Here is a 21,243-nt window from a genome sequence, read left to right as displayed (position 1 = left end):
AACTTTAATAAAAGAAATGAGCAAAAAAAACACCTTACAAAAACTTGATTAAGGTGTATCCTCTGATATTCCTAGCTGCTTTTAACAAAAGTCTACCTCATATGAATGAATAAAAGGCATTGATTGTCCTTCTTGGGCTTGGCTCGTCTAGGGTGAATTGTCTGTAGTGCCCGCTAGAATGTAGCAGTCCTGCAGATGTCAATAGGTCGCGAAACTATGACATCAAGTGTAATAGGAAAGCAGAGCAAGCAAAGAATGAGATAAAACTGGGAGTAACAGTAGTGGAAATAGGTCCCTAATACTTGCAAGGCAAGTAGCATTTAATTAGAGGTAATCAACTCTGAACCTTTCCAAGTGGAGGAGTGTGGCTCAATGGTTAGAGCGGCAGACCCTGAAGCAGAGTTCTGGCCAGGGACCAGGGTTCGATTCCCGCTTCGGCGGGGCTCGGGCTCAATTTCCTCGGACCTGTCTATTCTCGCCTCGGTGCCTATTCTAATCACGGGCCCCACGCTGCAACTCTGGGCAATAGCTTGCTTAGCCTCCACACCGGCCCCAACAGCGCTAAGGATGCCTGGCTTCACCCTGGGGGTGCCCAGGAGTGGACACTTCACAGGGAAAGCAGGGAGGGGTTCCACAGCGGTATGAGTATCAGCGCCAGGAAACTGCAAAGGCGACACCGCAAGGTGGCCGTCTGGTGACAGTGCGCTCTATAAGTACCTTGACATTTACATTTATTTACATTTACAAGGTGACTACTAATATACTATGCATGCGAGTCACATCAGGAATCATTGTAGAGCAAAGTACTTCACTCGGATAACCCAAAACCCTAGATGAGAAAGTTCATCTCTTTTTTCCATGTTCGCTCTGAACATCTGGTCTTTGAGCTCTGCAGTGGTCAAAGCCTGTTAAGAAGGCTTCAGTTACATGAGTTCTGTTGAAATTGACAAGAGTTGACTATTTACAAACTGCCTACTGTCCTTCTGGTAATTTAGCAGCATGAGTGCAGTGCTCCTGCACAGCTGACAACAAAATATGTTTGAAGAAATTTAGAATTCCGTTAAGACCAAATGACCCATTAGCTAATCAGAGAGGCATCATTATATCATGAAGAATAGTCCTTCTTGTGCATTGCTCCTTCTGAACGAAAACATGATGCAAGTGTAACAAGAAATGGATATGCCTTTTCATGATGGTGACATCAACTTCTACTGCACCACGGTCTGGTAATGTTGCATGCACCAGCCAAGGACAGGGTAGGTTCACACAGTAAATTGAGTGTCACAAGATCGGAAGCAACATTCTTTCCAGATGCCACACCAGAACTGCAGAAAGGGGTGAGTTGGATTGTCACCAAAATGCTACACGGTGTGTGAGGAGGGAGGGAGGAAACAGGAGGATGTTTAAGTGATCAAAGATGGTCTCCTTGGGGTGGAGTAAGTGTGTGTTGCCAACAAGGCTGTCTCCCATCAACAGAAGGCCCCTACAGCATGCACTGCCGGACTGATTATGAGACAATGATCTTTTGGATCAAACAGAAAACATACAGAGAAAAGCTATATGTTATTCTGGGGCAGAGGCCGAAAGAAAGGAGACTGTGGAGGAAATAAAGTGGATGTGCTGGGTTGAGAAGGAAAGAAAACAATTTTGGTGCTGGAAGGAAATCAGCTAACTTGAGGCAAGTCTTCAAACAAAGAGACAGTGTTTTACATAATGGAACAAGCATGTCCAAAGCCAATAAACTGCTCTTGCCTTTATTTTAATGAAGAGCTTCGTCATTGATTGGCAATTTTGTTTGTTTGATTGTGTAAATAGCTTGGTGATTGATTGCGAAAATCAAAGTGTAGCTAAACTTGGCGATCTCAACGCTACGTTGGATGACACCATCAACTGCACACCTCCACGACATCAGCATAGGGCGCACTCTGCGCTTATGGACTTCATGGAGACGCTGGGCCTCGCGGATGTCTGGTGGCACCGTCACCCGCAGGAGCGACAATACACATACCACTCGGGCGCCCATAACAGCTTCTCACGAATAGATCACATATTGGCACCGGTGGGTGAAATAGCACACTTCTTGGAGGTCTCCCACCTGGCGAGAGGTATCTCCGACCATTCCCCACTTAGCATTACTTACACCTGGCATACACTAAATACACGTAGGACGTACCCGATCTATCCTGGATATTTGAAAAATCCAGCAGGGTCTACTAGAAGCTACCACGTATTATTTTGCCGAAAACGAAACCTCAGTCCCCTCACCAATTACCCTATGGGAGGCATACAAAACCGTATTCCGGGGGCAGGCAATCTCCCTCATAACACAACATAAGAGAGAAAAAACCAAGCAAATGGAGACACTTGAGGGAGAGATCGCCAATCTGGAGAGGGATCTGGGCTCAGCGCCCTCTAACGATCTTGCACATAGGCTATTGGTCAAACAACAAGAATATAAAGACCATCTGTCGGAAGATACTAAGTCACGGCTATCGGCAACACAACATACAATATACGAAATGGGCGACAAAGCTGGCAAACTACTAGCCTGGCTTGATAAGCGCGAGACCGCGGACAGATGGGTTGCAGAACTCAGCCTGCCCACGGGAGAAACCACGCAGAGCCCACAGGAGGTGGTAGATCTCCTAGCACAACATTACGAACAAGTCTATGCCTCCGCACATTCACACACGCAGGAGGAACTAGATGACTTCCTCCGTGACATCCGGCTTCCTAAACTAGCGGAGGCGGAGTCTCAACTTCTAGAAGCAAAGCTTACGGCAGACGAACTGGCCTTAGCAATACATAAACTTCAGCCGGGGAAGGCCCTCGGCCCCAACGGAATCCCCGTGGAATGGTTTAAGCATAACGCTGCGACCTTGACACCCCATTTCTTAACGATGTTTGAGGCGGGCCTGGAGATGGGCGAATAACCACGAGATCAGCGCTTAGCGACTATAGTGGCCATCTGCAAACCTGGGAAGCCCCAGATAGACTGCACCTCCTACAGGCCTATATCCCTGATAAATGCGGAAGCCAAAATGATGGCCAAAACCTTGGCCAACCGACTCACACCGTACCTACCCAAATTAATACACCCCGACCAATTGGGGCTTCATGCCAGGGAGAAATACGGCTCTAAACCTACGGCTTACATGGTGTTATGGGACGCAGGCACACGATTCAAGAGGACGCCATTATACTCTCATTAGATGCAAGAATGGCCGTCGACACGGTCGAGTGGCCTTTCCTATTTGCGGTCCTCAAAAAGCTAGGATTTGGCCCCAAGTTCTGCTCGTGGATACAACTCCTCTACACTAATCCCCTGGCGCACGTGGTGGCGAATGGCCACATCTCCAGAGAATTTGCGCTGCATTGAGGCACACGACAGGGCTGCCCACTATCGCCACTGCTTTTCACCCTCATACTGGAGCCCCTGGCGGGATGGGTACGACAGGACCTGCTTATACGTGGGCTCCAATGGACTGCCGACTACGAGGACCGTATATCGCTGTACGCAGACGATGTCCTCCTATACCTGGCCTCTCCGAGCAGATCCTTGTCTTGCCTCCTAGATATCTGTGAGTCCTATGGGAGATTCTCAGGATACACTATCAATTGGGCGAAGTCAGTGCTCTATGTTTTACACGGCCCCCCACCTCGACTACCAGTTGGCTGTAACGTTAAAATAGTGACAGACCACTTCAAATACCTAGGGATACATATAACGCACAGCCCCGAGATATTCGCAGCCCTCAATCTCCATGCCCCACTGCAGAGGTTGCAGCGAGACACTAAGTACTGGCAATCGCTACCATTAACACTCCTAGGTAGGGCAGCGCTCTTTAAAATGATGGCTCTGTCACGTTTTCTGTACGCCCTCCAAAATACTCCTTTCCTGATCCCCCAATCGTACTTCCGGGCTATAGAAGCAGAGGTCACTAAGCTCCTTTGGGACAACAAGCCGGCTCGCATAGCAATGGTTAAGCTGTATCGAACATGGTACGATGGTGGAATCGCACTCCCTAATATCCAGACCTACTATTGGGCTTCCCAACTACCCGTAATAAATAATTGGCTCCATATCCCTCACACGGACCCGGCTTATGGACTGGATAGGGTAGGAATGGGAGACGAAGGTCTGCATCGTGCAATCTACGGTAAGCCGCAGGCCCTACTGGGTCCGACGAAGCACACCCTCCAAATATGGCACACAGTACATAGAAAACTGGGCTGGCAGAACAAAATCACACGGGCCACTCCACTTTGGGTCACGAACAGACTGGGCAGACTGAGTAAGAGAAAGGTATTCCACAAATGGGATGCTTTCGGCATCTCCAGGGTCAGAGACCTCTGGATACAGGGGAAGATGATTACATTCGAGCAACTCCAATCCAAATATGGGATGGCACCAACTGAGCTTTTCCGATACTATCAAATAAAGCACGCCTTAGAGGCGGCAATCCCGCCCTCCACCAGCTTACCCGAGGCATCCCCACTAGAAGACAGGTTACTTACAGAGCATATGGACAAAAGGGCAATTTCCATGACGTACCGGAAAATCATTAATAACACACCTGACCCCATGCAAAAGCTCCGTGATAAATGGGTCGCTGACCTGGGAGAACTGGACCACTCAGACTGGCAGGACGCATTAGCCGCACCCAGGGAAGTGGCAATCCCATCCCGACTTCGCCTGATACAACTTAAGATCCTGCACAGAGTGTACTACACACGGCTGACACTTCACCACATGGGGAGAGCGGACACTCCACTTTGCTTGAGGGGGTGTGGGGCACCTGGCACTTGTTTCCATAGTATCTGGGAATGCCCTGTGATAGTGGAATATTGGAGATTGGTAATGGGAAAAATCACACGATTCAGCGGGAACCCAGTCACGCCTGACCCCAAGCGTTGCCTCTTAAAATATATGGGAGCCCACAGACCTTAATATCACACGACAAACATGGGCAACCTTGGGAATGATGATGGCAAAAAAGAATATCGCAAGACACTGGGGTGCAGTGGCCGCCCCCACTATCGCAGAATGGTGTAAAGACATGGATATAGCTATGGTAGCTGAAAAAACTGTATACGTACGCAGGGGGTGCCCGAAAAAATGGATACGGCTGTGGCAAGGATGGAACATATATAGGGGGGAGCTATGCTCATTACCGATTATAGCACAAGACCCTGACGAAATGATGTGATATAGCCGTTTGTAACTGAATACTGTGATTTTCCTATGGGGTGTTACGTGCATAGGTGGGACGCCACAATGATGACGCTAGTACACAACCCACCCTAAAGCTGTCTTAAAAAACCAAGCTGAATATTAGATGGAATATCGGGATATCTATATGTTTTGACCTTGTGCCTCCTGATTATTGTTATTTTACTGTTTACTGAAAATAAAAATAAATTTACAAAAAAAAAGTGTAGCTTTGGATGAGCTGTTGGCTGCATTGAGGAATGGATGATTGAGTACATGTATGAATGGTTGAGAAACGTATAGATGAATGAGTCCAAATACACTGACAGATGGTTGGATGAATAGATGAGTGTATTAGAGAATTGGTAAGGCAATGGGTAAATGCTTCTGAAGTCCTAAAAAGACTCAAAAAACATATGAGACTGGAAATGCCATCTTGAAAGTGCACTCCAATGTAGCTTGCACCTGAAGTTTTGATCAATTAATCTGTTGTACATGTAGGAAAGCACAAACTCCCAATGCGATTCGGCGATCAAGTCGCCTTGGTCACAGGTAGGTTGTTTACTCCTAGTGGGTGGTTAAAAAGAAAATTATACGTCATTGAGGTAACAGTGTAAACATAAACAAGGGGCTAGCTGTGGTGGAACCTTTTGTGGCTGACGCTCGCCATGTTGGAATGTTACCTATTACATAATTTGTAATTACAACACCACTTACAGGAAAATGTTTGCGTAAATTAGACAAGAGAGTACACGTAATCGCAGCTTGTTGAGAAGGTTCATGCCAATTCTCACACCTGCCAACCTCTTGACCTCAAACTGTGGGTGAACACAAGTGATGAATAGGGTGATCCCACTGAGATGAAGTACAATGGACACATTTATTGCAGGGCTAGATAGGTTTGAAAAGTGTGTGACCCATCAAAGCCTATAGAGGTATTTTGTTGTTAGAAGGGAGAATAGAAGCAAAAAGAGGGTGGCACCCGCCAAATACAAGTGAGTTGAGAGATAGGCATTCTCTCCTTCCCTGAATCAGTTGCAATGAAAGCACACTGAAGGTAGAATCAAACAACCTGGGCCACTAATCCCTTCATGGTCAGGGATGGTGAATTTCAATCACTGTACTAGGGACTGAAGTAAGTACACCAATAACACACTGCAATAGAAACAGCTCATAAACCAATGCAACTATGACCAGGCCAAACTAGCGGCATACCACACGGTGAGAGCATGTATAGCAGAGAAAACCCTGTTACTTCCTCCTCACAAGAGAAATACTTGTCACCAACATATGAACAGGGAAAGCCATAAGACCATGAACAGAGGCGGACTCATACAACACGAGAGAGTAATCATAACATGTTCAATATGCACACACACAACTTATATACCAGTGAAATGCTTGGAGACTGGCGATCAAAAATACATGTAGAGAGGAGAAACACTAATCAAAAGTGCCTACTCAAAGAAGACCTCAGGACATGAGCACACCCTGCACATTTTCCGGGATAATGTTTTTATGTTTTGTGTGGCTCCTCCTTCATAAGTTATCCTTCTGTGATCAGTCTGTCTACTGGTGATGCTCATTCACACCGGGCACGAAACAACGGCAATGATGTCACTCAGTATTGGGCTCATACATCTTGAGACCGTAATCGCAGCTTGTTCATAGGGTTGCCGCCTGGCCACCACCCTTTTAATGTGCTGGCTGGGGAAAATAATGGAAATCACCTAAAGATGGTATTTATTCCTCTTATCAATACATACTTTAAACAGTACATATAAGAAGAAAGCACTATATGTTCTAGAGCTGCCTCAACGATCCCTGGCTGAAAGCAAACAATGACTTCAAGTCAAGCAAACATGCTTGGTTTCAGGAAAGATCTTAAGACCTGGCTGTTTTCTCTTCCTCGTTGATATCCTTGTGTATAAGTTACTGCTTCAGTGCTATGTTTTCTGGCTGACTCTAGCGCCAAGACGCCTTACGGCATTCGCATGCTATATAAAACCTATCAATATCGATGAAATGATTACAGATGATTTTATATACACTTCTATTTAACTATCATGCCTGGCCCTTTGAAGGGTCTCAACATGTGAACAAGTGGCCGGTGTATTTCTCTGGGAAAGGGGGCAATCATAGGTGCTTACTGTGATCAGTGTATGTCTCCTGTTCATGCGCATTCACTCATTGCATGCATCAACACAATGAAATCACTCCAGAGACGGGCTCATACAAGTAATCCAACATGAACTGGTTGGAGGTTAGTGAACAAAGAAACACAGGATCAGACAAGGGACACCGGCCACCAGTGCATGTTCAGAAAAAACCTCAGGCGATGAAGAGAACCGGAATATTTCCATAGAAATCTTATATGTTGTCTTGCAGGCATTCTCTTTGGTGAATTATATTTGTGCACTCACTCTCTGTCTGGCATGAATGAATGGTCATGAGACACTCCCTCGGTGGACTCCTACAATGGAGACATGCTCACTGAAGCCAAAACCCTACTACTATTGACCTCTTTCTGCCATGCTAAAGACAGATGTAAATACACAGATCGAGCACACGGAATTGAAACAGGTGCAACAGAAACAGCTGCAATAAAAACAGCTGCAATAAAAACAGCTGCAACAGAAACAGCTGCAATAAAAACAGCTGCAACAGAAACATCTGCAACAGAAACATCTGCAACAGAAACCTCTGCAACAGAAACCGCTGCAACAGAAACAGCTGCAACAGAAACAGCTGCAACAGAAACCGCTGAAACAGAAACCACTGCAACAGAAACAGCTGCAATAAAAACAGCTCCAATAGAAACAGCTGCAACAAACAACTGCAACACAAACTGCATGAGAAGCAGCTGCAGCAGAAACAGCTGCAACAGAAATATCAGAAACAGCTGCAATAAAAACAGCTACAACAAAAACAGCTGCAACAGAAACAGCTATAACAGAAACAGCTGCAACTGAAACAGATGCAACTGAAACAGATGCAACAGAAACAGCTGCAACAGAAACAGCTGCAACAGAAACATCTACAACAGAAACATCTACAACAGAAACAGTTGCAAAAGAATCAGCTGAGAGAGTAATCCTCCTATAAGGAAGAGCCGAAAGTCCACTTGGTGTGCATTTATAAGAACTGATACCAAAAAATCAGTCAAACAGCGAAGGCCGTCTGTAGCCATATCTTAAAATCAAGGCAAGCAGCCATGACTTTTTTTGTGCTAATACTTAAATGATGTATGGTTTCTAAACATTTTATGGTTTTTTCGACTCTTATGAATCCCCTCATGTAATTCAAGTAAACGTATACTCATAACATGTAAAGCCCTCTGATACCTTCAGATCTAGCTAGCGCTATATAAAACTCAAATAAATAAATAAAATTAAAATAAAGTAAATAGGGAATGTCTGATTCTGTTCCTCTGTTTCAAGTCAAGCGTTAAAAATGTAAATATTCAGTAAAGAAGGTGGCATTCCTTTATGCATGACTACCACACTGGTATGTGTTTTTTACAGATACCAAAAGACAACTCACCTTGTAACCCGCGATCACCTTCCACTTGTTCAGACACTGGGAGTCTGTCCGGTTGGGTAATTCAGAAGCGATTTTAGCCCAATGACCTAGAAGATGGAATGGGTCACAGACAACCTTGTGATGAAGGAGAAACCCACGTACAAAATACAAGTATATCAGAAAGAGTAGATATACAGAAACATTTGAATATATATAAAGGTAGCCACATTAACCCTAAAAGCGGACAACGCAACCACACCCTGAAAGTCTAGCGTCCATTTCTCCTCAACCAATAGTCACTACTTTACAGAGTATGGCCACATTTGTAATTATTCTGCGCTACCTGGAACTGTTATTCACGTTGGTAGTTCATGCCTTGTCACATATTCCTCATCTGCACAGTGGAGCAGCAAGCGTGCTATTGCTGTTAATGCATGCACGTAAAGTCGCCTCTTACCTCTAGTTCTGTTGTAAGTCCATTATAATTAAGGAGCAGTGGGCTTCTAATTCGCCTAGGCCTGGTGACCCTGCACCTGCTGCACTACTGAAAGCTGCACTGTCTGTGGTGCTGACACCACATGCAAGATCGTTTTTCCCTGATGCAGCAGAAAACTTACTTACTTATATGTAGTACATAAAGCAAGTAATATTCTAGCATTAACGTTTTCTTTAACATGCGTTTTTTTATTACTCAGTTGTGCAGTCCAGGTTCCTAAAAGTATCTGTTATAATAAAGACGACTCTGAGGCAGGTAAGTTCAAGAGTCTTTATTCTGTCATCCACTCTCCGTAACTAACAGCCTGTCAAACATTCCATGGTGAACTCTGGAGGAACGTTCCAAGAGGGAGGAGGGGGCGGGGGAGAGAGAGGAAGCTACCACTAGGGAAGGAGAAGAGAAGAACACCACAGAGGAAAGTACAAGGGGAAAAAAGAGGGAGATTACAACACATCTCCCTACGGAGGAATATGGAAAACAAGGGAAAAAGCTGGAAGAGAAAGGAAGAGGTGAGAGGGTACAAGGACCTGTGAAGTAACAAAGCTTAAACGTATTAGTAACATGGAAACCCCTAGGCCTGGAAGGCGGGGAGCGCCCAGCAGTAAAAGGAAGGAGAAAAAACGCCCCGGTTACATTATAAGAAACAAATAGCGTGAAGGACAAATCAGGGGGTTATAGAATTGGCAATCGGATACCTTCCCCTGATGGAAGCAAAAGGAGTAACTCCCGTTCTCAAGTCAGAAGAGGTGTGATATGCCCAAATGCTTTCTCTTAGCATCTTATCTACATCCATATTGTTGGTACAAGCTAGATGAGTGAGATTTTTGATCCAAAGCATTGACATCCGAATGGGGTCATTGTCTCCTTGGCAATATTCAGTAGATTCCTCATGCTTGATGCCCAGCTCACAAAGGAATGTCTTCATTTCCATAGATGAGAATTTGATATCATTGTTGGTGACTATGCAAGCTGGCACACCTTCGCAAGCGAATGAGTCTCTTAAGAAGTCGATAAGGACTTTGTCGAGACACGTGAGACACACTTGTATTTGATCCATTGAGATGTGTAATCCATGAGAACAATCAAAATTCTCTTTGGGACTCCTGATTGTCCCGTCGGACAGATTATCTCCAATGCCAACTTAGTCCATGGAGTCTTTGGAACTGCTGTGGGATTGTCAGACAGATTACAAATATTCTCTGCAGGCAAACGTTTAACAACATCAGTTCCTGATACAGCATGAACCAACTCTGGCACCCCCCCTTCTACAGGGGTTTTGGCACTTTGTTTAGAAATGATGTACACTCCTGTGAGAGGTACGTCGCAGGCAATGCTATTTACTCTTTGGCCTATTCCAGTGAACAACTCAGAACAATTGTATACATCCCTGCTGGTTTCATCCACCTCCTCAGCTATGAGAACTTGATCTTTACTGTTCGGGTCGAGTACAATCCCCAGCTCTCTTTTATGATACCAACCCAACAGATTTGACCCTTTGCTTACCATGTATACTTTGCCCCATGTGGATCTTCCTTTGAATTTAATACACACACTCATCATCCCTACTAAAGGAATGTTCTCATTGGCATACCCTACTGCTGAAATGTCAGGTTCCAGCATTTTGAGACAGGAGGTATCGAAAATGTCATTTATGACATCAATATTGAATAAGGTAACCGGGGCACACGAATCGGCCAACACATCTATGGGTTTATTATTCACCAAGATAGTACATTTAGGATGTTCAATAGACCTGTGGTCACTGAATTGTTCTTGAGAACTTGGGGAAGCTTGACAGTCCCTAGCTTTTACTTGGAAAACATACTTGGGGGCCAAGTCCCCTTCACTGTGTACTAATTTCACTCGATAGTTTTCACTGTTGTTGCACACTCTACCCAGGTGCCCCTTCTTGTTACATTTTACACACGTGACATTTTGGGCAGCACAACGTACATCATTAGCAAGGTGATTGCTGCTGCCACATCTATAGCATTTCAACCTTCCCTTTTCACTGACAGAATGGTTATCTTTGACATCTCCGGGTCTAACTTTGAATACCTCATTATCAAAGGAATTGGCCTGTGCATCACTACTATTGCAAACATTGGCAGCCAGTTCATTGGGAGTCTTCATCTCTTTGATACACTTAGCAGTGTGTTCCACAGAGACTGCTACACTAACCGCTTCTTTTAAGGTGGGGTTTTTTGCCAGGAGCTTTTCTTGAATACGACTATTGTTTGTGCACCTGACAAGTTGGTCCCTGATGAGTGATTCGTTGAGTTCACCAAAGTCACATAGTTGTGTCAGGCACCTAATTGCTGCTATATATTTGATGACCGATTCCTGTTTACCTTGGATGCTGGTAAAGAACTTATGTCACTCCAAAACTACGTTTACTCTGTCACCAAAATGTGTTTCTAACTTTAACAGTGTGACTTTAAACTCATCCGTGTCATCCTCATCCTCTTCTAGTTCTGGTTCAGGTAAGGTGTCATAAATCTTCCTACCTTGTACGCCTAGGTTAATCAACAATATGTGTTGTTTGCGAACTGGTGAATACCTTTCGCCGCCTATGGCAATGAGGTATGAGGCGAATACATTTGTCCATTCCTTCCAGTGAATTTCCAGCTCCCTGATTTCATTGAGGAACGTAGGAGGTTGGCTCATAGCTTGTCCAGCCATAGTGGGAGGAGTTAGCTATCCAGGCAGGCTGAGCCGGAATTTCCACTGGACGGAAGGTAGCTACCAATACTTAGTTATAACAGGGGTGGAAGAGCAGGGAACATACCCCAGGACTGGGAGAGGGAAAATTGAATAGCTAATCTCAATGCGTAACAAATACAAATAAGTAAAGTACAATCTGAGCGATTCACAGCAAGGACTGTAGCGGTTACACTACTATACTCTAATTACACTCTAAAATGAAGCATGCAGGAAGACTTAGCTTGTAGGTAGTACTCAGTAAGTCTAATACTTTGTATATACTCTAGACAATTGAAACATGTGGGAAACTTTGCTATGTAAGCAGTTCCCAGTAAGCATAATACGCCCTCAGAGACTCATCACATACATGGTAGTATTTTCACTTTTGGACACTCTAAATGAAAGAAGCATGCAATAAAATTTAGCTTGAGAAGCAGTGCGATCCAGCCATATGCACCACCTCTGGGAGGTGATTATATAAACTAGAGTAGTGAGAGGTTGGGAAATGAAAAGGGGAATTCAGAGAGACAGGGAGGGGTGGAGGTTATACATTAAAATTTAAGATGACCAATGGTCCAATGATGAAGGTGTGCGTGTCTCCGTGTAGTGGTGCACACACAGTGCTTAGACCGAGGTGGACAGTGTATGTAGAGCAAAGTTGTACCGTACTTGAAGTCCTCCACTAGCTGTGACGGATCACGCCCTAGGGGAAACGAAGCTGGAGGGAGAGGTACTCCTCAGTGTCTCAGCCGTGGATAATGAACCTTTGGTATGCAGAGCAAGGTTGGTGTGTGTATCACCGCAGAGGACACACAATGAAGTACCGGAATATGGCTGCGAATGGTGAGTGTCACTTTATAACTGCTATGTACCGAGGTTAAAGGAAAAAGAGGTCTTACTTGGTAGGAGGAGGCTTCGCATAAATCATAGATAAACTTGCCCGGAGAGGCTGTCACCTGGGTTAGACGGTCGCAAGTATAGGCAGACCTGAAGTGGATGAAATGCCGGTCCCATGCTGGTGCGCCGGGAAACTGACTTGCTGCGCTCTGAGAGAAACTGACTTGCACTTCTGAAGGGGAAAGTGTCTCCACACGGCGCTTGCCTCAGCGCGTCCTCTGCTGAAGAAATGTACACTGAGATAGCTTAAACTGCACAGGTTCGAGGAACGCACACAGACTACAGTCACCACAGAGAAGATTTACCTATGTGGCGCAGGATTACCACTACCTCCCGCTGACTCTTGAGGGTGAGTGTGACGGCAGCGCACCTCACGGGGATGAGGCCCACAATCTTCTGTCCGAACTTCACTAAGAGGATTAACCCTTTCTCCCCAACCGCAGTAACAAAACAGGAGTGCAAGCAAGCAGACCACTGCACAAGGCAGAACTGACAGGTAATACACTGCAGTGTCCACTCTTGAAGAGACATGAGGTGGTCCGACGCCCAGAAATACTCAGCAACAGCTCTAGAATGGAGATGGAGATGGGGAAGAGGGGGCACTCGGGGAGTACCTCACAGCAGGGCTCGTAGGATCCACGATGGTCTAGAAATCAACTCAGGAAACTTCCGCGAACTTCGTCAAGGAGCTGGGAAATGCGTCCTCACAGGCACTGAACCGAGGAATTACCCATCCGAAATGCAGAAAGGAGCAGCACTGAAAGGGGAGATGACAGGAATGGCCCCCTTCGCCAAATCGTCGCCAGTGTTATAATAAAGGCGACTCTGAGGCAGGTAAGTTCAAGCGTCTTTATTCTGTCATCCACTCTCCGTAACTAACAGCCTGTCGAACATTCCATGGTGAACTCTGGAGGTACGTTCCAAGAGGGAGGAGGGGGCGGGGGAGAGAGAGGAAGCTACCACTAGGGAAGGAGAAGAGAAGAACACCACAGAGGAAAGTACAAGGGGAAAAAAGAGGGAGATTACAACAGTATCTCTAACAAAGATGAGATAACAAAATGCTAGGGTACTTTTTTCAAAATGTCAATTGGGCTCTTATGCATGCATTTAATACGAAATGGGGCTATGAAAGAGTTACCTAGTTCAGAAAGGACTTAGTCATCCTGGTGGTCAGAAAAAGATACAACAATGAATTGGAACAGGTCAGCCTGGTCTGGGGTCGAGTCAAAAACATATATGGGCATGGTGTATGTACAGTACATGCTTACTACATCCGTCTAGTATTTGGAATACACAGCACTTGTCTGCCAAAATATAGTTCATATGATTTATTCAGATCGAACTACACATTCACAGAAAAACAAAGTAGTCACACCTCTGATGTAGCAATATATTAAGAAGTCATACTGTCACTAAATAGGAAATAAACATTCAAGGTTTCGGTTTTGATATGAACACATTACATTGATATTCATACAATACACTTTCTGCTAGACCAGGTAAAACGTCCAATTTAAAACGTTATGTTTGTACAAGGGCACCTTTGTGTACATTAATATGTATAAAACTGTGGATTATTGCTACGTTTACCCTACACTCAACAACTAAAAGAATGACCAATACAACCAAATAAATATTTGCAACCATGTATTTCCAAGTAGGAATCACCAGCTCCCATGCTAATGGTGGAGGCCAGCTCCATCTGGTAGGACTATGTTGGAGAGGCCACTGGTTCCGAAAAAATGCCTGTTAATGCTGTTTATTTAGCAAACACTATACGCTGATACTCGTCTATCAGTTTTATACAGCGCTCTCTCAACAGCAGGCACTGAGGCACTTTACAGAGAACATTACAACGCACAACCGAAAAGGAAAGGGAACGGAGTTGGATAGCCGTATTTCTTTTGGGTATTAAGTGTTCATCTAAGAGAACTAGATCAGTAGGTATTTCAGATAGAGATGAAACAGTTGAGTCGTTGGATGTTTCCTGGAAGTCAAATGTGTGGGGATCATTCTGTGTATTGTTGGGAGAGTTGGTAATGTGGAGGCAGCTGCAGGAAAGGACTGGTTTAAGTCTCTGGATGTTTTGTGCCCAGGTGTTTCCAGGACTAGGTTGCTCTTGCTTCTTAGAACTTTTTGACCCCCAGATAACGTGAATTTATTGGTGAGGCCAGGAGGATGATGCATGGGGAACACTTTGTACACCAGGCATCCAACTTTATAGCTTCTATTGGAAGCCGAAACAGCTCTTGAAGTACAGGTGGTATGAGGTTGAATCTTCTAGTGCTGGAAAGGAGATGTGCTGTAGAGTAAAGAAAAGATTTGACTGGGGTCATCATAGACAATTTCTGGATTCCTACTAGCATATCACTGACATAATCTAGGCTGATCGGAGGAGGAATGTCACTATCCTTTCGTATATGCACCGCCGAGGTTGCAGACCAGGTCCCTACATGGGGTGATAGATATACTCCTAGAGACACCAGGATCGACACATATCATTGGGGGTGACTTTATTGACGTAATGCATGCCCCACTGAACCGCTCGGTAACCCCAGCCCACACACCACCAGTTACGCAACTAGCCCACTCAGCAACCACTCTGGGCCTGGTGGATGTATGGCGACACTTGCACCCAGACGATCGACAGTACTCAAATGATTCCAGGGCGCATAGGGTCCATTCACGATTGGATTATGTGCTACTCCCCCAGGGAATCAAACAGGACATTTATGAGGCGAAATACATGGCCCGGGGTCTGTCTGACCACTTGCCCCTATATGTTCGGGTGGGAGAGAGGACTCGCGCCGGCAGGGGGGGATGAAGACTATCGGCCTGGGATCTACAGAGGTGCTCCAGGGACTCCGTGCAGATACTAAGGTCTACTTTGCTGAGAACGTGGGCTTGGTACAGTCAGGGGTCATGATCTGGGAAGCCTATAAAACAGTGCTACGTGATAGGGCCCAAAACCGGATAGCCTGTGAAAATATGAAGGCCCAGGAAGAACTCGCCACACTGGAAGCCCAAATTCCTACCCTAGAGCGACGGTATTTCGCACATAGGGACCCGCAGGTGTTGAGGCAGCTAACAGAGACGCTTGCTATGCAGGAGGCTAAGGCGCAGGCCAATGCAACCCTGCATAGGCTTTACGACGTGGGCGACAAGTCGGGAAAGCTCCTGGCCTGGCTGAGCCGTAAGGAGATGGAAGCCCGTTGGGTAGAGAAAGTGGTAGATTCCCAAGGCATCACACAGACACAAGATGTGCAGATTGTGCAGACATTCGCTTCTTACTATCAGCGCTTCTATGAAGTCTGAGACTTAAGGACGCCTGCGTGTATCCGAATATCTGATGGGCATTCAAACCCAATCATTGGTCGATGAAGACAGGAAGGACCTAGACTCGGACATAACTGTAGACGAAATTAAAACGGCTATAACTAGATTGCGTCCAGGGAAGACCCCGGGCCCTAACGGCCTTCCTGCAGAATTCTACAAGAAAACTGTTGATCTCATAGGTGTACATCTCCTACAGCTTTTCCTAGATGCCTCCCAAGAGGGGATCCTACCCCTGGACCTACGAATGGCCACGATTGTGCCTATCCGCAAGCAGGGGAAGCCCCCTACGGACTGCACTTCCTACCTCCCTATCTCCCTCCTTAATATGGAGGTGAAAATACTAGCGACTATCCTGGCATTGAGACTCCGTCAGGTCATTACTAACCTAGTACTCTAAGATCAAGCGGGATTCCTGCCCGGACGGGCAACCCGGCTGAACCTACGAAGAACCCACAACTGGATCATGGCGACTCAAGATCGAGACGATCGCCACATGCCACTGTCCCTAGACGTGGAAAAGGCATTTGACGCGGTACACTGGCCCTTCCTCGAGGCCACCTTGGTTAAATTCGGGTTCGGCCCTAAGTTCCGGCAATGGATAGGGCTCTTATACCGGGATCCCCGGGCGAGGGTGAAAGTAAAAGGTCGGATCTCCGATGATTTCCCCATCAGAAGAGGCACCCGACAGGGATGTCCACTCTCCCTACTGCTCTTCGCCCTCACGGTAGAGGTTGTGGCCTGTGTGGTCAGGCAGAGCTCAGAGATTTGAGGATTCCGCATTACCCCAACGGATGGTGCGGAAGAAAAGATTTCACTCTATGCGGATGACATCCTACTCTATATTACTCAACCGACTGTTACGATCCCGGCTTTGTTTGCAGTCATGGACCTGTATGGGACATGCTCTGGGTACGCCATAAACTGGCACAAATCGGTCATTTACAGCCCAAGAGCCATGACCGTTTGGCCGGCTCTCCCCGGATCCCTGCAGATAGTGCATACTGGGTTTATGTACTTGGGGATCTACCTCACCACAGACAAGAGGCTTTCCTATCAGAAGAACATTCACTGGGTCATAACGAATTTCACAACAGATGCACAGAGATGGAAATCCCTTCCCCTCATAATCCTAGGTAGGGCGGCCATGTTTAAAATGATTACCCTGCCCAGTTTTCTCTATGCCCTCCAGAATGAGTACTTACCCCTCTCCCGGCAAACCTTTCGGGTGATAGAGGCGGAACTGCGTTCTCTCCTATGGCTTGGAAAGCACCCGAGGATTGCATTGACCACACTACAACGCAATCAATACAATGGGGGGATCTCATTGCCTGATATAGTGGCCTACTACTGGGCGGAACATCTAACCCTGGTGAACGAAGGGCTCCATGCCACAGCAGACCATCCCACCTATAGACTCGAAAGGGACACTATGGCGAACCGCACATACCTGTACTATCTATATGGGGGAAGGGGCAAGGCAGACTTCTTCCGGCCACACAGGTTATGCTAGAGGTCTGGGACTGGACGACGAAAGCGCTGGGGTGGGTACACAAACCTACAAAACAAACACCTCTTTGGCACTGCCCCTGGTTAAAGGAACTACACAAGCTAAAGGGCTTTGAGGGATGGGCATTTCGATGTCATTGGCATTTCGACTATAGGGGATGTTCTAGCCAAGGCTAAACTCAATAGTTTCCGGGCACTGCAAGCGGAATTTAGGTTGCACTTCTCCCAATTTCTTAAATATGCACAACTTCGACATGCCTGGCAGGTAGAAGGTTCCTTATCTCCCGCACTGCCGGAATATGCACCACTGGAGGGATGCCTCATACAAGCGCAAGTACTTGTTAAGACGATCTCGCTGACATACCAAACCTTGAATAATAATGCACCAGACAGGCTGGGGAGACTGAGGGAGTCATGGGAACATAACCTGGGTACACTTGAAAATATAGACTGGGAGGCGGCCTTGATGCATCACCGCGAGGTGGCCATTAAATCCAGTCTTCGTCTCATTCATTACAAGGTCCTACATAGGGTCTACTACGACAGGGCCGGACTCCACCGCATGGGCAGCGCCAGTGACCCAAACTGCCTGAGGTGCGGACAAATGCTGGGGGATTTCTACCATACCATCTGGGACTGCCCCATTCTCCAGAGATATTGGGAAACGGTGCTGGGTGAGTTGAACAAGGTTTTGGGTGTCACGCTACCACTGGACCCTAGGTTCATACTACTGGGCATTCCCGGAGATGTAGACTTAGGTCGCCCGCAGCTCATTTTCACCCAGTTGGCTCTAGTGGTGGCAAAACGAGATGTAGCTCGAACATGGGGAGCGACAGCCCCACCCCAGCTTAGAGACTGGAAGACGGGAATGGACATGTACATGGCGGCAGAGAGTGTCACATATAAGGTGAGGGGCTGCCCGAGAAAGTTCTGTAAGGTATGGGGGAAATGGAGGGTTTACTATTGACTGGATGGAGGGCTGGGTGATGATTAGCGAGCCTTCTAGAGATCCTTCCCCCCGTTAGAGATGCCTGTCGACCCAAATGTCCCCGAGCATCCCAGAGGGGAAAGAATAATGGCACATTAAAGTGGGGAATGGTATATGGATGGGCTACACAAACTCCTAAAACCCATGGGGATGACGATGTGGGATTTGTTGAAATGAAGATTGTTTACATACGCCTTTGTATGACTGTAACCGAAGGAACTCTGTTGTCTTTTGTTTTTTGTTTTTCACAAAATCCAAAGAATTTTTTTTTTTTAAAGTAAAAAATCTAGGCTGATCAGGTGAGTGCATGTGTCGCAGCTTTTAACTGGCTTGGAGATCGGATATAAAAAAAACAATTAGGTGCAGAAACTGAAAACTAGCAACTCTGGAAGTTCTTTTCATATGCGGTGTAAAGAATAGAGCAACTACAAAACCCAGTGATGTGGCGGAGTTCACTAGAGTTGGATCAAATCTTTCTTATTTGAGTTCATCAAGTAGATTCAAGGCAAAACCACTTCTGTGCTTACCTGAGACCAGTAGTAATTGAGTTTTGGATGGGTTGGGCTGCGAGATGTTATTGGACATTTAGTGTTGGGCACAGGATCTGGTTGTTATGAATGTAGGTGACCCTGATGTATAATTGAGTATCATCAGCATAGTAGAGGATGGATAATCACGATTACGAAAGAATTAAGCTTAGAGTTTCAAGCTGCAGATTCATGAGTGCAGGTGCCAGGATGGAGCCTTGGTGAAATCCGTATACCACTGGTGTCTTGTCAGAGGTATGCCCATTGATCTGTACCACTTCATCGCAGTTTGATAGGAATAGGGCAAACCAGCTCAGAACCTGAACTATTAGTCCCAGGCTCTTTTCCAAGGTGTGTAGGAACCTGTCATGATTAACTGTATCAAAAGGCGCTGGGGGAACCAAAAGTAACAGGAGGCCTGCATCTGTGGCCCTCTGGACTTCAGTAAAGACGCGAGTCACAAAGGGGGTCTCAGAGCTACACGCTCAAAGTAAGCACTTTCACGACCAGATATAAACAACATCGCTACTTCAGAGAAACTCCTACCTTCCAGCTCCATTTTAAGTTTGACTCTGCCACTGTGCTTTCTAGACATTGTCTTTGTTATTTATATGTGGTCTACCATCTGGCTGATGCTCACTGTCTACAGGCAGAATTGTGAAAAACTCCCATGTATTGTGAGTTTTCGAACTGAGAGGTTGGAATAGGTTGATGGATGTCTCTAAATTGATTCTGATGGTATTGATTTTATTTATAAAAAAAGAAGTAAATCAGAGCATTTTGTGCTTGACAAATGAGGAGAAATAAGCAGTTGGGTAGATGTATTCTGATGAGTGAGTGCCAAAAAAGTGTTTGCTCGATTTGATGGTTTGGATATTTGTCTCCAAAACACTTTTGTTTACTTTGGATGGGTTTTGGGTGAAAAATAAAGCCTGAAACCCAATAGACAATTGAAAATTCATGTGAAATTACTATGCTTTGTATGTTCACTGCTCCATGCACTTACAAGGTCCAAGATTCCAAACTCCTTTTTGAGAACCAAAGAATACACCCAGGTTCTATGTAAGTTTTCTGGCATTGGTAGAATAAGGGTAAGAAGTGGCCTAAACATCAGAATCCCAGGAATGTCGGTTTTAGGACTTCTACCTCTAAAAGTATATTTTCTGTGCAATCTTTTGCTCTCAACGTTTACATCTAACTTTCCTTAAGTGTTTTGCCTGCAGAACACAGCTACCAGATAACAGACATTGTGATTCATTAAAGCTGACCATCATTCAATGTGAACAACTGCATGCATCTGCTCCATTTCCGATTAACTTATGTTTTGTATGAGGTATCTTCCACTCTTGTCTGTAAATATTTCATTTAAATTAAGTAGGCAAAATTCAACACAAGGTATCTTTACGGCTGCTAACTACTCTTGAAGATGTCTGTTTGCCTTGGAAGATTTGTGTATCAAAATAATGTGTTAAATGCTCCATTTTCTTCTACCTAAAATGCTGTAGGAAGGCACTAGTGACCGTTACACTGGAGAAGGGAAGCCAATGGTCAGTCAATTAAGCACCCAAAATATTGAACATTTGAAAGCTCAATTAGATCACAGGTTATAGTAAGAAGAAGGCTAATGCAGGTGTTTATTCTCAAGAGGGAGAAACGATTAAGGGCCTGCTGAAAAGTGAGAAAAAGTGTTCATTCAGCAAAACTCTTACCAACTCCATATTTGTCAATCAACTCCAACAACTTTGCTTTTTCAGCCTGGCTCCATCTTCCTTTCTTGACTCTTTCATCTAAAGCTTTCCTATACCTACAAGAAGCAAAGATGTAAAGAAGGGATAACGTTAGTGCTAGTCTGGCTGTTTTCCAAGTTTATAAACATTCTCCCACTAACACCTATGAGTATTGCAGAACCTGATGGCAGGGCTGGAAGCTGTTTCTAGAACTGTTTAAAGCTTCCATGCTGTATACAGGCAGGTTAAATCCATTCCGCCATGCAGGCTTGCACCCTTGTCAGTTCTTGTTAAAGTAGGAGGAAATCAGTTTGTTTGTTTTTTGGCTG

The 21,243-nt window shown here is 45.5% G+C and overlaps 1 protein-coding gene across 2 annotated transcripts in view; it reads right to left on the bottom strand.

Moving 5' to 3' along the window:
- SNAPC4 (small nuclear RNA activating complex polypeptide 4) overlaps positions 1 to 21,243 on the bottom strand; it is a 267,076-nt gene that overhangs the window by 93,606 nt on the left and 152,227 nt on the right. For both annotated transcript variants that reach the window (XM_085613150.1, XM_085613161.1), the window contains exons 14-15: positions 20,897 to 20,991; positions 8,756 to 8,841 (exon numbers count right to left, since the gene is read on the bottom strand). In XM_085613150.1, coding sequence (XP_085469276.1) covers positions 8,756 to 8,841; positions 20,897 to 20,991 — 181 coding nt within the window. The remainder of the gene's footprint in view (positions 1 to 8,755; positions 8,842 to 20,896; positions 20,992 to 21,243) is intronic.

This window comes from Triturus cristatus, chromosome 1_2 (genome assembly GCF_964204655.1).
Source record: "Triturus cristatus chromosome 1_2, aTriCri1.1, whole genome shotgun sequence".
Classification (NCBI taxonomy): domain Eukaryota; kingdom Metazoa; phylum Chordata; class Amphibia; order Caudata; family Salamandridae; genus Triturus; species Triturus cristatus.
The sequence above is the reverse complement of the archived record's forward strand: the minus strand, read 5'-3'. Positions and strand labels throughout refer to the sequence as shown.